The sequence below is a fragment of the Chinchilla lanigera genome, unplaced genomic scaffold (genome assembly GCF_000276665.1).
Source record: "Chinchilla lanigera isolate Chin_1 unplaced genomic scaffold, ChiLan1.0 scaffold00160, whole genome shotgun sequence".
In the NCBI taxonomy this organism is placed as follows: domain Eukaryota; kingdom Metazoa; phylum Chordata; class Mammalia; order Rodentia; family Chinchillidae; genus Chinchilla; species Chinchilla lanigera.
This window is the reverse complement of record NW_004955561.1, coordinates 1,277,156-1,290,496: the sequence shown is the minus strand read 5'-3', so window position 1 is coordinate 1,290,496 and position 13,341 is coordinate 1,277,156. Positions and strand designations below refer to the sequence as shown.

The following is a 13,341-nucleotide window of genomic DNA, read 5'->3' as shown; positions in this document are numbered from 1 at the left end:
CTGCCTGGCAAGCGCAAGGTCGTGAGTTCGGTTCCCGGTACCGGAGAAAAACCAAAAAAAAAAAAAACCAAAAAAAAAAAAAAAAAACCAAAAAAAAAAAAAATGCTCATAGTAGACTTCAGGCCTAGTTGGACCAGGGCCCACATGTGTGATCTAAATGCTCATAGTAGACTTCAGGCCTAGTTGGACCAGGGCCCACATGATATCAGGAAATGATCTTTAACCCTTTTTTAGGTCCTTTGTGTTGGCTTCAGTTTCAAATAGGCTTTGCATGCAACAGCAACCAGAAACACTGGAATAACACCAAGAATTTGGAGGCAGATTTATTTATGTCAATGGGCACTGATTGGGATCACTCCCAGATTATCATGCTGTAATCTCTGATGGTCCAGCGCTTTTATATGATGCACAAAAAGGAGGTACAAAGGAGGTATGAAGACAAAACAGCCTGGCAGTTCTTCTGATTAGCTAGCATGGTGAGATCATCAGTTACAAGGGTAGATTAATGATCATCAGTTCATGAAACTTGGTACAATGCTACAAATCATTTTGTATGTTTGGTTACACTCTCCTGGTTACAGGTGTCAAGAAAGTAATTACAAAGCCATGAGGCAGATACGAGCTAGGCAGTTTCAAAAGAAAAATGTTTTAAAAAGAACAGTTTTTCTTCTACAGTTTTTCCCTTTCAGCATCTGCTCCAGGCTGACATCCCTACCAACTTCACAGGAGAGAGCGTCTCATTCTCACAGTGCAAGTAGCTGGCCTTGTATCACATGACCAGTGCCCACAGCCAAGGCACTGACTACTCTGATTGGTCAACCCTGGGTCTCATGGCCACCTCCAGAGCAGGGGGTAGATAAGTGCTTGGAGAGTCTCCTCACACTTCCTAGTCCAGAGGTGTTAACATAATCCACAGGGGTGGAGCAAGGCTGAGGGATGTGAACCCTCTTCCCTGCAGGGGGGCATTCTCAGAGGTCATCCTGGCAGAAGATAAGAGGACTCAGAAGCTGGTGGCCATCAAATGCATTGCCAAGAAGGCCCTGGAGGGCAAAGAGGGCAGCATGGAGAACGAGATCGCTGTCCTGCACAAGTGCGTGAGCCATAGCCAGCCTGCCTCTAGATTGACCTTGCCTTGACCCCTCCTGCCCTTCTTCCCCTGCTTTGCACAAACCATTTAAACTTTCTGGGCCTCACAGTCTCTTTTATAAAACAGAGATAAGACCTTCCACTTAAGCCGGGCATGGTGGCGCATGCCTGTAATCCCAGCACTCGGGAAGCTGAGGCAGGAGGATTGTTGTGAGTTCGAGGCCAACCTGGGCTACAAAGTGAGTTCAAGACCAGCCTGAACTGCATAGGGAGACCCTGTCTCTAAAGACCAAAAAAAAAAAAAAAACCAAGACCTTCTACTTGGCAGGAGTATGGGGGAACAATTAGAGGTCCTTTATTTTAAGTGGCTGGCACAATAACTTAACAATGGAGATTCAACTGATGTGCCAGGATTTATTTCCAGAGGGCTAATCTGTTGTTTTTGTTTTTGTTTCTTTTTTTTTTTTTTTTTTTTTTTTTTTTTGAGACAGGGTCTCACTATGCAGTTCAAGCTGGCTTTGAGCTCGCTTTGTAGCCCTGGCTGGCCTCAAACTCGCAACAGTCCTCCTGCCTCAGCCTCCCGAGTGCTGGGATTAGAGGCGTGTGCTACCACGCCTGGCTCTAGAGGGCTAATCTGTTCAGTCAGGTCCCAAGGTCAACCCTCAAGCATGGTGTGAACCCACATGCCTCAGCCACTGCTGTCTCTAGACCTGCTTCAGGTTCTGCCCATACAGTCATGGATTTGGCAGGCCGAGAGCTGCATCTGCTGCCCCTGCTGCCCCTGCTTGCAACCTCTTGCTCACACTGGAAAGCTTGTAGAGAACCTTCACTTCCAGTCTCTCCCCTGAGCTTATCCTGGGCAGGAGAGAAATGATCATCTCTACCACCAGGAAGTGAAAGTGGGAGAACAAGGCCCAGACAGAGCCAGGGACTTGCCCAGAGCTACACAGGCACTGTGGCCGAGCCACAGCTTCCTCTCCAATGTCAGCCACCTTTACTGGTCTGTCCACTGAGTGTACGCCAGGCCACTCACCTGTGTCACCCTTGCCCTGGGAAGGAAGTCCTGTCCCTGGCTGCATTTGAGATGTGGTGAAACTAAGGCAAAACCTACATTTGGCTCAATGAGCGTTTCTGTGCACCTACATTGCACACATGCTGGGGGAACAGTGGTAAGAAGACAGTCTCTGGGTACGTGGCTAACCTTTTAGGGGGGCAGGCTAAGACCCTGCTGTCCATCAGGGCTATGGTACGAAAAGTCCAGCGCATGTAGCATGTCCCAGAAGCAGGATGTGGACCTAGGTCTGTGTGCTGCCAGAGCCCCAAGTTTGCTCCTTTACTCTTTGCCTTCCAAGAAATTATAATAAATCATATAAATCAGCTTCTCCTGGTGGGGCCAGATCCATGGTTTGTCCTGCCAGGGTGCAGGCACTGGGCAGAGGCCAAGCTGTCCTCATTTCTCATTTCAGGATCAAGCACCCCAACATCGTGGCCTTGGATGACATCTATGAGAGTGGCGGCCACCTCTACCTTATCATGCAGCTGTGAGTGGCACTGCACCCTCTCCCAGTGTCCCTGCTGGTAGTGCTCCCTTGGCCACACTGTCTATTCCCTGCTGCAGGGTGTCAGGTGGGGAGCTGTTCGACCGCATTGTAGAAAAAGGCTTCTACACGGAGCGGGATGCCAGCCGCCTCATCTTGCAGGTGCTGGATGCTGTCAAGTACCTGCACGACCTGGGCATTGTACACCGGGACCTCAAGGTGGGGCTCACAGGGTATGGGGAACTGGGGCACCCGGGGCGGGACTTCTGCAAGTCACTGCTGACCCTGGGTGCCTCTCACCCTCTCCTGGAGTCAGGGCTTCCTGCCTGCAGGATGTGCCTGGGACCCTAAGCCATCTCTTCCCATTTCAGGCCAGGACTCATACTGGCATTTTACCTGGGTAGGGTGCCGCATGCTTTTCTGACCTTAAAGTCCCACTTGCTCTTTGTAGAGAACTCAGTCAGGACAGCAAAGCATAAGGAAGGAGGCCTGAAGTGTGCTTCTCAGATGATAGAGCCCCTAGGTAGCAGTCTCAGTCTGGTCTAGGAGGTGGCCAGCTCCGGGTTTGAACCCTGGCCCTGCTGCTCCCTAGCTGAGCACTTGAGCAGGTCACTTTGCCTCTCACCTGCAAAGTGGGCTTGTTCAGACCAGCTGGCAGGGAATGTGGTGAGGATGTAACCAGTGAGGCACTCAGCCAGTACTGGCACTCACAGATGTTCAAACAGGATTCCTCTAGGTTTACAGAGAATTTCCTCCCACCTCCCCTGGCCCTTGTTTTTTCTGAAAACTTCCTTGAGTTCCTCCTGCCTTCATCCAAGATGGAAGCTTTCTGGCTGGCCAGTAGCTGTTGGGGGTTTGCGGTTTCCCAGTCAAGCTTTGGGAGCAGAAGGTTGGCCAGCCCGTGGCCAGCACTGACTGTCGCTTCCCTGGCCTCCTTCACTCCAAGCCAGAGAATCTGCTCTACTACAGCCTGGATGAAGACTCCAAGATCATGATATCAGACTTTGGCCTTTCCAAGATGGAAGATCCAGGCAGCGTGCTCTCCACAGCCTGTGGGACCCCTGGCTACGTGGGTGCGAAGGGCCCTGGGATAAAGCTGTGGGCAAGGGAGGAACCAGGAGCTACAGGCAGAAATTTGTCATCACTCTGTCCCTTTTCCTCCATAGCCCCTGAGGTGCTGGCCCAGAAACCCTACAGCAAGGCTGTGGACTGCTGGTCCATTGGGGTCATCGCCTATATCCTGTAAGTCGGGGCATGGCCACTGCAGGCTGTGGCTTCACAGTTGTCCTCCCTATGCCCCTCTCTTCCAACCCCGCTCCTTCTCATCCATAGTTATACCTGCCTACTAATTACTAATATCACTTCATTGAATAGATACTATGTTTCAGGCACTGTGTCAAGCACTGAGGACTTAGCAGAGAACGAGCCAGACCACATGCCTGCCTTGGGGAGCTGACACTGTAGTAGGGAAGCAGAAAATTAAAAAGTAGATGGATCTATAAAGTACTGTCAAGGGGTAAAAAGAATGCTGTGAAAAAAAATGCAGCAGGAGTATGGAGAGGGCGTGGATGCCATTTCAGATAAGGTCAGGAAGGGCTTTCTGTGGAGGGGACATGTGAGTGGCATTTTGAAAGAAGTGAGGGAATTAGATATTTAAAGTTTGGGGGAGGAAAGGATTAGGCAGAGGGAAGGGCAAGTGCAGAGGCCCCCAAGGATGGCAAAGCAGTGACAATATCAAGGAACAAAAAGATGAGGGTAAGTGGTGTGTGGTGGCACCTGCTTGTAATCCCAGCAGGAGAATCACAAGTTCAAGCGCAACCTGGGTAATTTAACAATTTAGTGAGATGCTGTTTCTCAAAAGAAAATTACAAAAGGGCTGGGCATGGTGGCACATGCCTGTAATCCCAGCACTTGGGAGGCTGAGGCAGGAGAATCGTTGTGAGTTCAAGACCAGCCTGAGCTACGAAGTGAGCTTAAGGCCAGCCTGAACTGCATAGTGAGACCCTGTCTCAAAAAGACCAAAAAAAAAGCAAAAGAAAATTACAAAAAGCGCTGAGGCTGTAGTTTAGAGCAAAGGCCCTGGATTCAATCCCCAGTAGGGGAGGGGGGCCATGTAGCTGGGCAAGGAGGGGTGGCTTCTGCAAAGGGGGAACCTCTCCCTGTGGGTCCTGCTTCACTCCTGTCCTGCCCGCAAGCTCCAGCCTGAGCCCAGGGTGCCGCTGAAGTGGAAATGAGGACCAGTTTCTCCTGCCCAGGCTCTGCGGTTACCCCCCCTTCTATGACGAGAATGATGCCAAACTCTTTGAACAGATTTTGAAGGCCGAGTACGAGTTTGACTCTCCTTACTGGGACGACATCTCTGATTCTGGTATTCTGGGATTTGCCTTTTTTTTTTTTTTTTTTTTTTTGGTTCCGGGAATCGAACTCAGGACTTTGCGCTTGCGAGGCAGGTGCTGTGCCACAGAGCTATATTGCTGGCCCCTCGCCTTCTTCTCTTGGGCCCTGTTTGTGGTACCTTCCTTATCCGCTCTGGTGTTTCCCCACTACCTTCCTTCAGTCTGATTCCCCAGCCCCAGACAGTGAGCTGTCCCTGACCCATCTGCTTGGCTCAGTCTGGAAGGTGTGTAGGTATTTATTTAGTCAGTCTTCAAACATAGTATTTTTGAAAATACTTTCCCCCTACTGACTTCCTAATGCCTAAAACACAGCCATAACATCTTCATCCCTCCATTTGTATCCCCTACTTGGAAGCCATCCTGTGGAGGCATTACCAAGTGTGAACACCCTGAGTAGTCTTGATCATGCTTAAGAGGGAAAGGAGAAGGCTTCGAGTCGGGGTGGGGTGGGGGCCCTAGAGCCAGAACTGGGGGGCTGCATGAGCAGATCTGGCCTCTGTCCTGCTGTGTGCAGTTAAGTGCTGTCCTGCGGGAGTACTATGTTAGGGTGTCCACAGGCACTGCCATGCTGTGTCTTTGCTTTTATCTTGGGGTTCAGCCAAAGATTTCATCCGGCACTTGATGGAGAAGGATCCAGAGAAGAGGTTCACCTGTGAGCAGGCCTTGCAGCACCCATGGTAAGAGCCCCCACGGACTAGGGGCTGGGGCGTGGCCTGGCCTTGGGCCAGCACGGTTCTCACAGGCACCCTGCACACTTCCCCACCTCAGGATCGCAGGAGATACAGCTCTCGATAAGAACATCCACCAGTCTGTGAGCGAGCAGATCAAGAAGAACTTTGCCAAGAGCAAGTGGAAGGTGAGCCAGTGGCCCTAGTCCTGGGTTCCAGCCTCCGCAGGTCCCTTGCCCACCCCTGTCCAGACTCAGCCTGCATAGCATCTAGCATCAAGCTGGGCAGAAGTAACTAGTCAGGGACACTTTCTGGAGGACTTGTTCGTTTGTTCATTCATTCATTCAATAAGCACCCCCTGACATGCAATTCCAGATACTGTCCCAGACCTTCAAATCTAAAGGCAGAAGTCTGTTCTTCGGGAGGCATCTGACACAGTCTATGGGGCAGACCTGTCAGCCAAAGAGGAGTTAGCCAGGCAGAGGGAGCAGGAATGCAAGGGGACAGTGCAGCCACTCAGGAAGTGCTGGTGGGAAACCCGGCTGGGCTGGAGGTGCGAGGACCCTGAGCAGCAGCAGCCCAGGCTGGAGAAGCCAGGCCAGGCCAGGCAGCTCAGGCCTTAAAAGCCACAGTGGAGCCCCAATTTGATATGGGGGTGCTGAGGAGGCCTAAAAGAATTCAAAGCAGCACTTCGCCCTTCAGAAGGGGCTCTTAGGGTGCAGAGAGTGGCACACAGTGAACGCTGGGAGACCCTGTGAAGGGCTGTGGCAGAGATGCAGACAGGAGATGCTGAGGGCTCCTAGGGCAGTAGCAAGAGAGACCACAGGGGCAGAGAGCAGCAGTCCTTTGGGAAGTAGAATCAATAGGAAGTGCTGAAATGGATGTGAGGGAGGAAGGAGGCGGGTGTTTAGGGACAGAGTGGACAGTAGGACCAACGTTGGGATGGTTATCCCAGGGACAGAACCATGTCTGGAGGGGATGACTTTAGTTTTGGATATGGTGAATCTGACCTCAGGGATAAACTGAATAGAAAATGATACACAATCACATATATATATAATCTCACATATATGCAGGTAAGTTACTTAATATTTCTGTAGCTCAATTTCCTTCTTTGAAATTCATAATAGTAGTGCTGGCCTCAGTTTGTGAGGATTAAATGAATGAACATGAAGTGCTTACTTAGCACAGTGCCTGACACAGTGCTGTGCGGGGTTTGCTGTTAACATATGAACGTGAACCTGTGTCCTGTCCTATGTGCACATTTTATATACCCACGTGTGCATATGTAAACGTGGGACCGAACAGAACTGTGTAGAGGTTTCGGGGGTTTTAGAAGCATCGCTGTGTAACCCTGAATGAAGAGAACAGGCCCCTGCTGCCCAGCCTGGCCCCACAAGCTTCGCCGTTCTCAGGTGTCCCTCTCCCCTGTCCCCCAGCAAGCCTTCAATGCTACAGCTGTGGTGCGGCACATGCGGAAGCTGCAGCTGGGCATGAGCCAGGAGGGGCAGGGACAGCTGGCGAGCCATGGGGAGCTGCTGACACCCCCAGCTGGAGGTGAGGACCAGGTTCTGGGGAGGGCTGGTCTGTGAGGAGGCCCAGGCCAGAAAGGCAGGCGGCCGCAGCCAGCTCTCTGTCCCCTGTGCAGGGCCGGCAGCAGGCTACTGCTGTCGAGACTGCTGTGTGGAGCCAGGCCCGGAGCTGTCCCCGACACTGCCGCCCCAGCTCTAGGGCCCTGGTCTCTGTCAGGGTTTCCTCCATGGGAAGGGCTGGGGGCAGCCTGCTCCCCTTCCCTCCCTGAACTGGGGAGCCACCTTGCCCCATGTCCTCCTCACCCACTCCTCTCACTCATCACCATGTTTTCCATACAAATGCTTCTATTTTATTGTTCCTTCTTGTAATAAAGGGAAGAAGATAAAACCATGCACAGTTCTGCCTCCCCAGAATCTTACCACCCCACCTTGTGCAAACCAACTGCTTGATTTGGGGGGCACCTGGTCCCTGAGGTAGTCGAAGGGATCCTTCCCTGACATGAGACAGGGTGGGGCAGGGGACGAGGCAGTGGCTGATGGGAAAGTTGTTTGGGGAATTTCTTTGTCCAGGGCTCCCACCTATACTCCTGGCTCTTTGGACTGCTTTCTGAGCTTTGCTGGGGGCTCTGGAGTGTGGTGGGGCTGCTTTCTGAGCTTTGCTGGGGGCTCCAGAGCGTGGTGGGGCTGGCGTAGGTCGGCACAGAACAGCACCTGTAGGAGGGGCAGGAAGAGTCTATGGGGAGGAGGGTACACTGGTGACACCATGGGGAGGTGGCAGAGCTGCAAGGGTCAGGGCTGGGGGAGGCCGGAGAGTTCTTTACAGTTACTGAGGGAGTGGGAGAGTCCATGGATCCTTTGGGGTCTGGGCTGGATACCAGGGGAAACATGGGCACACTCACTGCTTGGGCCCAGCCAGCATAAGGTCCCCACAGGCACCGGAAGAAGTTCCCTAAATCAGAAGCAAAGTGGTTACATGAATTGGCCCCACCTACCCCCCATCCACAGGGCTGGAAGGAGAGTAGGAGATTTCTTTCACCTCTGCCCAGTGCCCAGCACCCCCCTTTCCTCACCTAGTTCCTTGTTGGCCTGGGGACTTAGGCTCTTGGCCCTGGACATGCTGGGGTGCCAGCTGTAGTCACGCTGGGCAATCTGCCACATGTGGATGTCCACGGGCACAGCCTGTGGTTTGTCTAGAGCCATTAGGCAGATGCAGTCAGCCACCTTGGAGAGACAGATGCACACTGTGGAGGGATGGCATGACCCAAAGCCAGCCATGCCTTCTTTACTCTGAGGTTACTATTGCTCTGTATTCTTGAGCAATATACATCACCTATTAATTACTCTAAAGATGCTCTAAGAAGAGCTGCTACTGAATGTGCCCCAGCGTGGTCCCAGGTCTCATGATCTGGGAGAGCAGACAAGAAAATGGAAGCTCTGAAATGTGAAGTGATTTGGCCCAAGTCACATTGCTGGGAACAGCCAAGATTTAATGTTAGGCCTGCATCCAGAGTCTATTAAAAAAAAAACTCTTTAGGGGCTGGGGATGTAGCTCAGCGGCACAGCACCTGCCTGGCAAGCACAAGGTCATGAGTTCAAGCCCCGGTACGGGGGGTGGGGGTGGGGATTTAAATGAAAATTCATTTTTTAAACTACAGAGAAATTTAAAGAAGAAAAAGACCAATTCCAAATTTCCAAACATCTTATTCCTAGTTAACCAACTGACATCGAACAAAAAGGTCTGTAAGGACATTAATTTCAAGAAAAGAAGAAAATTCAGTTTTTCTCCTCACAGGTAGCCACTGTTAACTTCCCGGCCATTCCTTTTGGAAATTTCTACATAGGGACAGCAGCATATATAATGCACCTACACAAATGGCCTTTCTAAAATGTCACTAAATATTCACTTTTATGTTCCTTCTGAACTCTGCTCTTTTCTCTCAGAACTTGTTTGTATCCTTTTTCCTCCTGGCTCTGCCTCCAGAAGCCAGGCCTCCACCAGGCTTTCACAGTGCCTCCCCGCTGCCTCTTGTGGGGGTGCCCCCATCTCCTCGGGGCTCACCTTGGTGCCCACCCCAGGCAGGGTGCACAGGGCCCTGTGGGCCTCCTTGTAGGGGGCCTCTTGCAGCTGCTGCAGCCAGGCTGGCCCACCCCGTTCTTCCAAGATGGCTCGGGCACTGGCACTCACGTAGCGGGCCCGATAACCCAGGCGCAGCTTCCTGAGGCGAGCCTCCACCTCCGGCCCTGTGCAGTAGGAAAGAACCAGGGCTCAGGCAGTGTGAGCCCCTCTCCCACAGGCCTGCATTCCCTAGTGCCCACCCCACAGCCCTAAGAGACAAGAGGCACTAGTATGATGGAACAAAGGGTTAAGGGAATTTTTTTTTGTGAGATGGGGTCTTGCTATATAACCCGGGCTGGCCTTGAACTCAAGGGTCCTGTCTCACCCTCCCAAATGCTGAGATCACAGGTGTGCACCACACCTGGCAAGTTCCTTAACTTTTCCCAAGGTTGCTCATACCCATAATCTTAGAAAAATGATAAAAACAGCTTCTATTATTATTATTAATTATTTTTTGTGGTGCTGGGGATCGAACCCAGGACCTTATGCATGCAAGGCACTGAGCCACATCCCCATCCCTAACAGTTTCCCTTATTAAGTGCTGGTAGCATGCAATGGCAAAGCATTTAGCCATGTTATCATGCTTATTTTTCTCAAGAACCCCAGTTGCAACACTGCTGTCTTTCCCGTTTACAAAGAAAATGAGACCTTAGAAGAGGTGAGTTAACAGTTAAGAAAAGGCACTGTGGAGATGGGTCTTGTGCTGGGACCCTATTGCCTGTAATCTACTATACTACACTGCCACGAGATTGCTCTCTTCCCTCCAGCATCCTTCGAGATGAAAACTGTTGGCTGAGAATGGTTGCGCATACCTGTGATACTAGCACTCTGGGATGCTGAGGCAGGAAGATTACAAGTCTGAGCCCATCCCAGGCAACTAGTGATATCCTGTCTCTCTTTTTAAATAAAAAATTAAAAAGAAAAAAAAATACAAAGAGATAAAAGGGCCACAGATGTAGATCAGTGTGAAGGCCCTGGGTTCAATCCCCAGTACAGCAAAACCCAACCCCCAAAACAAAAAAAAGCCAAAACACTGTTATTCCCATTCTAAAAACAAGAGAAGGCTGCAGTGGTGAATGAATTCCATGAGGTCTTTTTTTTTTTGGTTTTTCTCCGGTACCAGGAACCGAACTCACGACCTTGCGCTTGCCAGGCAGGCGCTTTGCCGCTGAGCTAAATCCCCAGCCCCTCCATGAGGTCTTATAACTACTAAGCCAGGACCTAAAGACCAGGCTTCTAAATGCCAAAATCTCAATCTCAGTCTCTCTTTTGTTGTTGAGACAGAGACTCGCTATGTTGTTCAGGCTGGCTTTGAACTCCCTATGTAGTCCAGGCTGGCCTTCAGCTTGAGGCAGTCCTCCTGCCTCAGCCTGAGTGCTGGGATTATAGGCGGCACACCCAAGTGTCTTTTTCTGAGGTGGGCTATCTCCTTGCTGTGCAGTCCCCAAGTGCTTTGCCTTGCTTGGTTCTTGTACCTGCCAGCTGATGTCCATGCCTTTGTGAAAGTGTTGCTGTTCACAGCATGCATGTGCTTTGGATGCAAAACTGTGGTTCCTTATAGTGACAGCAGCTTGAATTTTCCACATACTTCTGTGGGGCGAGCACTCTGCTAGGTGCAGGATGTGTCTCCATTCTACCCCATGCAACTGTGACAAGTAGGTGCTGTTATTATCTCATTTTGTAGCTGAATGTAGCCACAGAAGCACAGAGATGAGCCAGGGACAGAGCTTGACTCTCCACAGTACATGTGCTGACCCTCAAACTACTAAACAGTGTACACAGATGCTCCTCTGATGAGGCATTGGAGCTACTGGCAAAGAGCACAGCACAGTGAGGAACTGACACTCAGCCACAAGGGCAGGGTGTGATGGGCCGAGCGGCCAGGCAGGGTGGTTCTGGATAGGGGCAGTGCTGGGAAAGGTGGGAGGTGGTGACCAGGGAGATGGGGGAACAGGCTCCACTCACCAGCCAAGGCCTGCAGGCTGGGGAAGCCATGGTAGGTGACACCATCGAGCTGGACAAGCTGAGGGCCGAATGCCTGGCACAGTCGCTCCACCATGCCCGTGATGCGGGCGATGTTGTTGTTGGAGGAACAGATGAAGGAGAAAAGGCATTCGATGGGGTCCTGGCGCAGCAGTCGCACCCCTGCGGACAGAGGGGGTCCCAGGGTAATGCGGGACAGCACTGTTGCAGAGAGCAATGCCAGACCTCTCATTCCTTGTGGCACCTTATGAGGTCTGGATTACTACCCCGTTTCACTGATAAAGTCACAGTGTAAGCACCATGAGGGCAGAAGTTTCTGTCCATTTTGTCCCCTGCTTTATCACCAGTCGCATACTGGATGCTCTTACATCTTTACAAAATGAATGAAGTGTGGCCCCAGGCCACACCACCAAGATTAGGCTCCATCTTTTTTTTTTTTTTTTTTTTGGTATCGGGACTTGAACTCAGGACCTTGCCCTTGTCAGGCAGGCACTTTTGCTGCAGAGCTACACTCCCAACCTTAGGTTCCATCATTTCATAATGGTAATCAGTATGGTGATAACAATAATGTGCCAAGAACTATTCCTTTATTCCTCATAAATCCTATGAAGTAGACCGGAAGACCCATCTTACAAAGTCACAGACAACCAATGCACAAGCACCCAACCTTCACCCTGGCTGTATCCTCACCTTGGAGTTTCCGAGCCACCTCCTGGAAGTGGGAGTCCACGGCACCCCAGTGGCTGTACAGGCGGGCCAAACTGACATCCAGCTGGAAGTACTTGCGCACGGCCTCCAGCTCCTCCAGCGTGGGCCTACCGAGCCAGCCCTCGTCCCCTCGGTACACAGTGCAGTGCAGCCGCTCCTCGGTCTGTGTCAGTGTCCACACCTGGCCCGCCAGCACGCCGCTCCAGTGTGCAGGGCTCTGTTCCCTCCACCTGCGCCCGGGTGCAAATGGGCCTCATCCCGCCTCCCTTTTATCACCCTCTGGGTCTCTCCTGTCCCTCAGATGCCTCGTTTACAAAGCTGACTTACTAATTACCAAGTAACAGTGGTACTCTTTGCACCGGTTTTAGTGCCTGATCCTCACTACGCTGCAGACTTATCGCCTCCACTTGATAAAGCAGGGCTTATTTCCTTTTCTAAATCGTGAGGTGCACCTCCCCCTGAGGTGCACTCTCCTCAACATTCTTTTGCACCTTGGCCAGCAGCTCAAAGGAGGGGAGGGGCCTCCCAGGCGCAGCCACTCACCGGAAGGACTGTCCAGAAGCTAACACCAGGTCCAGGCGCAGCTCCGCGCGTGGACACGGGATAGAGGCCCAGAGGGCCGGGCTGCAGGTGAGCGTCCGGTGCCTCATGCTACAAGCGAAAGGGAGGGCGCCCCAACGCACTGAGACCCACCCCTGCAGCAGCCCTCGGCCTTCTCCCTTTACAACGGCGCAGGCCTCACCCTCCTCCTGATTCGTCCTCCCCGCCCCAGAACCTCCGGGCGCCCCCGCGGCTCCGAGCAGCCGGGACGCAGGCGTGCGCGGGTGTTTCTCCCCACGCCCGTCACGCCGGAAGCAGAGCCGAGGCGCCGCTCATTGGATCCGGGAGGAGTAGCGCCAATGAGGAGTGGGTCTGGCGCGGTGGGCGGGCCTTCCCGAGCGCCGAGCTGTTGGCGCGCCCTGGACCGCTGCTCCGCGCTACTGCCTCTCTGCGCGCTAGTGCGTGTCAGGGTCTTTCGAGCCCCTAGGGTGGCCCTTCTGGGCGCCACCCGCTGCCCCAGCGCGTCTTGAGAATCAGGTCCCCGTTCTCCTCCGCCCGCCTCCAGCGAAGTCGCCTGGTTCGGAGCCGAACCTGGTTCCAGCTCCTCAGCGCCCTGTCCCAGGTGTCTCCGCAGGATTTGCCCTCGAGCACTCGCCGGCGGCTGCCCTAGCCCCTTCCCAGACTTTCTGTCTCTCCTCGCCCGGTGGTCCTGAGTCGGCGGAAGGCTTTCCTGTGCCAGGCGGAAGGCTGGCTCCGGGCAGTGAGTCCGGCGGG

General features: G+C 52.6%; 2 protein-coding genes across 5 annotated transcripts in view; one reads left to right on the top strand and one right to left on the bottom strand.

Moving 5' to 3' along the window:
* Camk1 (calcium/calmodulin-dependent protein kinase I) overlaps window positions 1-7,527 on the top strand; it is a gene marked incomplete at its 5' end in the record, with an annotated part of 9,741 nt that extends 2,214 nt beyond the window's left edge. The window contains 10 exon segments of the mRNA XM_013509086.1: window positions 959-1,090; window positions 2,553-2,627; window positions 2,705-2,843; window positions 3,571-3,697; window positions 3,791-3,866; window positions 4,880-4,992; window positions 5,619-5,697; window positions 5,789-5,876; window positions 7,128-7,245; window positions 7,337-7,527. Of these exon segments, the coding sequence (XP_013364540.1) occupies window positions 959-1,090; window positions 2,553-2,627; window positions 2,705-2,843; window positions 3,571-3,697; window positions 3,791-3,866; window positions 4,880-4,992; window positions 5,619-5,697; window positions 5,789-5,876; window positions 7,128-7,245; window positions 7,337-7,419 (1,030 nt within the window). The 3' untranslated portion in view covers window positions 7,420-7,527.
* Window positions 7,528-7,547: 20 nt separating this feature from the next.
* On the bottom strand, window positions 7,548-13,135 carry Ogg1 (8-oxoguanine DNA glycosylase). Of its 4 annotated transcripts, none has more exons than XM_013509085.1 (7): window positions 12,770-13,135; window positions 12,571-12,678; window positions 12,010-12,257; window positions 11,302-11,481; window positions 9,280-9,461; window positions 8,291-8,441; window positions 7,548-8,169 (listed from the first exon to the last, which is right to left on the bottom strand). In XM_013509085.1, the coding sequence occupies exons 2-7, from the start codon at window positions 12,675-12,677 to the stop codon at window positions 7,637-7,639; spliced, it is 1,401 nt and encodes a 466-aa protein (XP_013364539.1). In that variant the 5' UTR covers window position 12,678; window positions 12,770-13,135; the 3' UTR covers window positions 7,548-7,636. The 4 variants fall into 4 exon arrangements, with proteins under 4 accessions (XP_013364539.1, XP_013364538.1, XP_005413088.1 ...); XM_005413031.2 differs by having other exon boundaries at window positions 7,704-7,931; window positions 8,042-8,169; window positions 12,571-13,135; XM_005413032.2 differs by having other exon boundaries at window positions 7,704-7,931; window positions 8,120-8,169; window positions 12,571-13,132.
* Window positions 13,136-13,341: the final 206 nt, after the last annotated feature.

Excerpts from the sequence above, each read along its gene's own strand:
- Ogg1 (XM_013509085.1), bottom strand. The coding sequence starts at position 12,677 with ATGAGGCACCGGACGCTCACCTGCAGCCCGGCCCTCTGGGCCTCTATC. Across the intron at positions 12,258-12,570 it reads GCTTCTGGACAGTCCTTCCG|GTGGAGGGAACAGAGCCCTG; the intron begins GTGAGTGGCTGC and ends ACCCGGGCGCAG. Across the intron at positions 9,462-11,301 it reads CAGCCTGCAGGCCTTGGCTG|GGCCGGAGGTGGAGGCTCGC; the intron begins GTGAGTGGAGCC and ends CCTACTGCACAG.